At 43.7% G+C, this 7,344-nt stretch overlaps 2 protein-coding genes across 4 annotated transcripts in view; both read left to right on the top strand.

Moving 5' to 3' along the window:
- ntd5 (ntl-dependent gene 5) overlaps nt 1-6,482 on the top strand; it is an 8,938-nt gene extending 2,456 nt beyond the window's left edge. Inside the window, exons 4-8 of the mRNA XM_031853289.1 lie at nt 2,993-3,119; nt 4,400-4,476; nt 5,248-5,430; nt 5,662-5,859; nt 5,982-6,482. Of these exons, the coding sequence (XP_031709149.1) occupies nt 2,993-3,119; nt 4,400-4,476; nt 5,248-5,430; nt 5,662-5,859; nt 5,982-6,064 (668 nt within the window). The 3' untranslated portion in view covers nt 6,065-6,482. The remainder of the gene's footprint in view (nt 1-2,992; nt 3,120-4,399; nt 4,477-5,247; nt 5,431-5,661; nt 5,860-5,981) is intronic.
- Nucleotides 6,483-6,620: 138 nt separating this feature from the next.
- Nucleotides 6,621-7,344, top strand: part of LOC116386774 (zinc finger protein 524) — a 7,865-nt gene continuing 7,141 nt past the window's right edge. For 2 of the 3 annotated variants that reach the window (XM_031853286.1, XM_031853288.1), the window contains exon 1: nt 6,801-7,053. The gene's annotated coding sequence lies outside the window, so the exon portion shown is untranslated. The other variant, XM_031853287.1, reaches the window with a different exon arrangement.

Raw genomic sequence — 7,344 nt, forward strand, 5'->3', positions numbered from 1 at the left:
AGAGAGAGAGAGAGAGAGAGAGAGAGAGAGAGAGAGAGAGAGAGAGAGAGAGAGAGAGAGAGAGAGAGAGAGAGAGAGAGAGAGAGAGAGAGAGAGAGAGAGAGAGCGAGAGAGAGAGAGAGAGAGACAGAGAGAGAGAGAAATATTCAGGAATGAAACTCTTCTGTGGTTGTGTGTGCCGGCTGAGACATTGCACAACTGGGACCTATTCTCCTCATCACCATAGCAACCGGAGCTTTAGCTGTTCATATTGGCTGTCGGAAGATTTTACAGATGAACTGTTAATTGAACTGTTAGTTTAAAGAGGAGAGGGAAGCTGAACACACGCCTGTGTGTGTGTGTGTGAAGATCACATGGATGCCCGTGTGGTGTTTGTATGTACACCACAGCACAGTAATCTACATTTTATAATCTATAATCTATATGTATGAAACTATATTTGTTCATTCTGTGGACCATGTTATATTATCAAGTCTACACTTTGACAAAATTAGACTGTAAGATGTATTCAACTGTAGACTAATAAACTACTCAACATGTTACTATATATGGAATAAGGTAATACAATACAAAAACCCTATTATTCATATCAAGATGAATCACAACTTCTTGAACACAGTTTCAATAAAAAATCTAGGATTATAAATTCATTATAAGCTTCACTCTTGTCGTGTCCAACCTTGTGTTTGCTAGAGATCTTGTGCAATATTTGAATTGACCTAAAACTGACACGTGACCAGCTTTGATTTAAAGATGCACTTGTGTCGGCCAAAGGGGCCGGAACAGAGAGGTCAACACATCTAAACAAAAGCTTGAGTTGCTGACAAAGGACACAAAGGACTTCCAGTGTTTGAAAGTTCATTTACAACCAAAGTACCCCTGAGCCCTGAGATAATCATGTGGTTGAATCTTTCAAATTTCTGTTAAAAAATAATCTGAATAAGTGGCCCACAAAAGGCAAAATGTGTTCTACTGCTCTGCAGCCTTATTACTGCCTTCATGTACTGCTGTGCTGTAGGGCTGCACAGCAGTACATGAAGTATAGCTATCAATACTTCTTAGTATCTCGACTCATCTCATCCACACACAGTTCACCTGACATCTTTGATCAAAGCAATACAATTTAAGCTCTATAGGTCTGAGCCCTGCATTAACCAAACGCCATGGAGCTACAGTAAATATGCTTTCTTAGGAATCCTCAACCCAGCCGCTTCTCACCCTCCTGATTTTGTATCTTTTCAAAGATGTTAAATAAGGATACGAGTCTCAGCTCTCTTTCTCGTAGAGTGTATCCTCCTGCTGAGAGACAGGCAGAAGGTAGGTGGGTTTTGAACGTGTGAGAGCGCTTGTATTGTGTGTGTCCTTTGCATGTGTGTTAGAGTGTGAGTCGAGCTCCTTCATGCCTGTTGAGAGGCAGTGGGCGGCCGATCACTGTCAAAGTGGCACAGAGCGGGTGTGAATGTGCGTCTGCTGTGAGTGTGTGTGTGTCTGTGTGTGTGTGTTTATGGGAGGGCGGTAGAGAGGTAGATTTTTTTCTGTATACATTAGATGTGTATGTGTGGGGGGGCGGATTGCACATGTGTAAGAGTTGTGTGTGTGTGTGTGTGTGTGCGTGGGCGACAGATCACAGTCAGGAGAGTCAGAGAGCTCTCTTGCTCATGCTGCTCCAGGCCTTTCTGTTCCCTGCTCTCTTCTCTCGTCCTCTTTTCCTCTCATCTCTTTCTCCTCTCATCCTCTTCCATCTGAGGCCTCTGATAAGGTCTCTCTCTACAATGGGAGCCAAGGACAAGCATGCAGCCCGAGGCTATTTAGTTTGTGGTGCGTGCATGCATCTGTGTTTGTGTGTGTTTGTGGGAGAAAAACACAACCTTTTACATCTTTGGTCGCAATCGGATTGCTGTGTATTTAACATTGTGGTTCTTTCAAACTCACTGTTTTGTAGTGTGTTCTTTTTTTTAAAAGATGAATTTGATATACCTGCTTCATAGCAGTTTGGTGCAGCAGCTTGTGTAGGTGGCAGCAATAGAAGAGGCAGGAGAAGGGCGATATGTGAAAACAGAACTGAGCTTCAGGCTCTCATCCGCAGCCAAACAAGACTCGTAACTCTCCCTCTCCCATAGGTCCCTTTACATTTTTATATTAACGTTTCTCGGTTACAGATACCTAAGAAAGCCCTCAGGCAAGAGCTGCCTCTTCCTTTCAAAGCCGCGTTCATCTCCGAAACCCCGCGCTTGATGGAACTCGGGTCGCTCCAGCCTCTCTCCAAGCACCACTTTTGATATTTATATTTCCACAAGCGTGAGGCACTCGAACTTCCAGGAATGAGCAGTGCCAGGTGTTATACAATCACAGATATATAGCTGTGAGCTTCACCTGCTCATCGAACTTTGATTTATTACCTAAGAAGGGTTATTTTAACTTAAATAGAACAAGACATGGAGTCAAATGCGGCCTTCCTTCCTCATTGTCACCTGCACAATCACATCCCCACCTGTCTGTTACATGCTGATTCTAATGTGTTTTCTGTGTTTGTGTAACATTCATGCGATTGTGTTCACGTCTTTGAATCACAAATTCACATTAAATGCATGCTGAGTGTTCTCTCTGAGGAGCTTTACACACCTCACTGTCACTACAGGGCAGTGGCGCAAGAAGCACTCACATCCTTTATTTAGTAAAAGTAGTAATACTACAATATGAAAGTACTCCAATACAAGTAAGACATAAGTGTCAACAGCTATAAAATATTATTAAGTATTAAGATTATTAATTTGAGTTGATTCATTTGGATAGTACTTTAGTACATCACTTGAGTAAATGTACGGAGGTACATTCCTCCACTGCTTTGGGGAGATGCAACTTCTCTGATAAAAATATTTTTTTCGTCAATGCAGGACCAGTACTTGCACTGAGATATTTTTAACAGTACTTTCACCGAAGCAAAGGACCTGCCGATAAAGTCTTCAACCTTCTGTTCTTCTTTCACCAACAGAGAGTCAGTCTCCTGAAGAACCTGCTGCTGCCCAAACCTGCCCTCTGCTTGAGGACATCGTCAACACCTTCAGCATCCAAGGCGACGCTACAGCAGGAACTTCCATCCGCTACACCTGCTTTTCTGGGTGAGAGATGGGGGACGATGGGAGGTTAAGCGAGTGCGTGGGCAGAGGCTATGAAAACCTAAAGTGATTGGAAGGTACAAATGGAGGAAGTGAGAAGACGGGGATGGAGTGTGAAGATGAGGCATGAAGCGGAGGGATGGCTTGAATACAGGAGAGCTGTGATAGATGAAGTATTCAGATACTTTTCTAAAGTAAAAGTACCAACACAACATTAAAAAATACTTTCATTTTAAATCCTACTGAAGTAAAAGTGCATTACTAGTATGAGCTAAATGTACCTAAAGTAATAACAAATAAATAAAAGTAGAAAAACGACACATAGCATTTGATCTGACATTGTCAGTTAATACTGAGGTATTAATGCATATGCAGAATTTTACTGTTGTAGCCGGTTGTGGTGGCGCTTTCAACTATATACAGTTTAACACTTTAGTCCAGTGAATCCACACCTATAGTTCGGCACCATTCAAAGGCTCACAAGATAAATCTGAGGAATCATGAAATGATTATTGTTGTAGAAAAGAAGAAAAAACAAATTACACAAATCTGCAATTCATTTTTTAACTTACATACAATCTTTTCTGTTCTGGTGAAATATTGAATCATGTTACTTCTTTGGGCCTGTCAAGGAGCCCAAACTAGAGACTGCTTTATCGTAAGAGGTCACAAGCCAATTCGGTTCAAAACCTCTGGTTTAATCTTTAACACTATGTTGTATTTTATAAGTGTATCATGTTTTTTTTTATGTAAAGTCCTAATCTGGAATGTAACTAATAACTATAGCTGTCAGATAAATGTAGTGAAGTAAAAGTAAAGTATTAGAGGTATAAAGTAGCACAAAATGGAAATACTCAACTAAAGCTTCTCAAAAAACTGTATTTAAGTACAGTACAGTAGAGAGTAAATGTACTTAGCTACTTTCCACAGCTGTGGGAGAGGTGTTGGGGAACGTTTAGTGATTAGCGATGAATGGCAGGGAATTCATTTTGATCTCCCAGCTGACGATCTCTCCATTGAGCTAACTAGGTCATTACAGTCTATCTTGTATTGACTTCCTTTTACACACTGACTCATCCACAGGATAAGATGAGCCCGAGTGGATGTGTCAGCCAGAACTGTGCACACAAAATTCAGACACTCTGAAAGAGAGAGAGACAGAGTGTAAAATAAACAACATTTACACCTTTTTTTTTTTTTCATCACTTTTTGTCCTTAGCTGTCAATGCTGTACATTACACGCTGCCATCTGTCTCCATCACTCTCTTCCCTTTCTCCTACAGGGCCGATATAGTGGGGAGCAGTGAAAATTTCTGCCAGGATAACCAGACCTGGCAGTATCCTCACCCCATCTGTAAAAGTAAGCGCATTGTATCTTGCACTGGCCATGTGTGTGTGAGCAGGTATGTGTGTGCATCTTTCAAGGTTAGCGGGAGAGAACGGTGGTTGATGTGTGAGTGAATGCACTGAGAGGCTGTTCACTTGGTAGGGATGTTCGTTCATTTGTTGTGTGCATTACGTTCACGTGTTCATGCAAAAGAAGAAGAAGAAGAGTGAATTAAAGAAGGAGACAGACACAAACACACAAAACCCATCAAGTATTCACCTTTCAATACCTACTGCTCCATTTCATGGTTCTTTTCTGCCATCTTGTGGTCAAACCTGGCATTGCATGGCCTTCTGTTGACAAGGAAGATAAGAGCAGAAAAAAGGACATTGTTGCAGTTTCAAATATTCCGGTTTAAAGGTGCATCATACAGGTTTCAGACCGGTAATATAGCTGGAAACAACTATTTACTATGTAAAGATGTAGTGGAGTAATCTTAACCGAGCTTCTCTTTGCTTTGTTGACAAAGCCGGGTTGGTCACATGTGCTTTTAGCTGTTAACGCCGTCCTGAACGACGGCATCATCGCAGAAGTGTAGCACCCAACCTCCGGTTCGCCCTCCGCTAACACTGTTAGCTCTGCCAGAACTTTTGCCGTATTTTGCACTGTTAGCGCTTGTTAGCTCCCAATCTCGTATAAAGCACTGTTAACTTTAAAACCGGTAAATAAGGAGCTCTCTATTAAAAGTTTTTAAGATTAGTGGATCCCCTGAATAAACAGACGGATGATCTGCTCCTCTCTTAGAAGTGTACTGCCAGCCTCCTCGAGAGGTGGAGCAGGGCTACGTGGTGGCTGTCCAGAAGACTGAATACGAAGTTGGCTTTGACGTTCACTACCTCTGTAAAAAGAACTTCCTGCTGGATGGACCCCAGAAGGTCACCTGCCTGTCGAACGGAAGCTGGAGTGCATCACCGCCATACTGCAGAGGTGAGGGATGTTTTATTGTTTTAGTATGCTTGTGACAAGCTTAAATAGGTTTTAAATAAGGATGTATTCAAGCCAATAAAAAAAGCTTCTTGCACATGCCATTACAATTTGCATTGTACACATTTACATTGTCCTTGATACTAACAAGAGTCCACATACAAGCAAGAATCAACACAGCATTTTGTATTTGGTGTTTATCATACTTTCGTACCTCGTTGATCTTTCTCACAGCTCGCTGTCTCATCCCTGCTGAGCGAAGCCGCGTGGTGATTGGCGGAGTGAAGCGCTGGTCGTTTGACGTTACAGATGCCGTGGTTCCTCACGGGGAAAATGTGACGTTCTACTGCAGACACCCTCGCAAGCAGTGCCGCTTCACCGCAACCCAGACCTGCTTTGATGGAAAGCTGCAGCCACCAGCCTGCTACCTTGGTAAACCTTGGACCTCCCACACAGGCCTTCTTACTCTGTATCTGTTTCAGCATGTCAGTCAGAATAACATTGACTCACATTATTGACCATTTTGCAACCTGCACCTTGTCTTTGTTCTTCAGAGCCCACGTGGTTGCAGTTTAAACTGTTCCCTCACCGGCTGGTCTCGGAGATTGAAGCGTGTGAGCCTAATGATGTGGAGTGAAGACCTTGACCCACTCATGACACTGTGTCACTATATGAAACGCCTCCTGACACTCAGCATCGCACAATCCCCGCAGCTTTGCTTAAACTACCCATACTGTGATTGTGGTCCGTTAGACGCTGACATATTTGTGGCTCCTTGTTGCTTGTGGCCCTTGTCCCTCTCTCCTGCATACTATCAAACAAATTATAATCTGCAAACCCCTCAAGAATTACCTTGATCCTCGTCCAGCTTGAGCCAATACATCCATGTGAGGATGTATGTATAATGCATGAATACATGCTATATCACTTATGCTTGTTCACGTAGCTTAACCCATAACGGCTTGACTCTGTGATATTTCACTGTGTGATCTTTCTTTTCCTCTGTTGAGGCTTGTAAGTTTTTAATGATGTGAAATAAAGTAATATCAAATTGGTTTGGTCCCTGTCTTACTTTAAGTCTACATGACACACAAAGTCCTACAGTGTGAGTTCAAGTCCTGCTTCCTCTCTACGTTTCTCTGGCGCTGCCTCCCGCGTCTCTGACTCTCAGGCGCGCAGAGAGCCTTCCTCCGCAGGCTGCAGGTTCAACCGTACTCATAGGCTGAACATGGCTACTGGTCGGACCCGGTAGGCTGCGACACCATAGCAACTCCCCTTGACCCCTCCCTCCCTCGGCATTCGCAGCATCACCCTTTTACACTGCACAGTCATATTTGGTCCTCCGGAAATATCCACAGCACGGGTAAGCCAGTCCCTATGCAGCGAGTGTACGGGGTGGAGTAGAGTTTAAAATACAGTTTTAAACGTATCGGAAGAGCGTCCGGCGCGTCCTCCGCCGGCTCTGACAGCAGAGCTGCAATAAATGACAGCGCGCCGGGAAAGTTTGTCCTGAGGCTGCCGGGTTGCGCTCTCGGTGTCTCGGACCCTCGACTCTAAAATGGCTGGCTGTAGGTCCGAGGAAGCTCCGGTGCAACGGGAAGGATCCGTTCCACACCGCGACTGTCTGTAAATATACACGTTTCTCTACTCTCACCGACGCGTTATCGACTGCGTTGTCCCAGGTCCGAGAGCTGTCAGGGCGCACACGCACCATAATAATATTGGCATTTCGGACCTAGGACTGTGCGTAATGGCGTCCTCCACCGTTCTCCTCGGTTTACTCCCAGACACATTTTAGAGCAGGCTTGTGTTTGCAGTATGAATATTGTTTCAAGGCGTTTTATTATTGGGGTTGCATGTGCATGATATAAGAGAGAGAGAGAGAGAGAGAGAGAGAGAGAGAGAGAGAGAGAGAGA

The sequence above is a fragment of the Anarrhichthys ocellatus genome, unplaced genomic scaffold (assembly GCF_004355925.1).
Source record: "Anarrhichthys ocellatus isolate YVR2014 unplaced genomic scaffold, GSC_Weel_1.0 scaffold13, whole genome shotgun sequence".
NCBI classification, from domain to species: Eukaryota; Metazoa; Chordata; class Actinopteri; order Perciformes; family Anarhichadidae; genus Anarrhichthys; species Anarrhichthys ocellatus.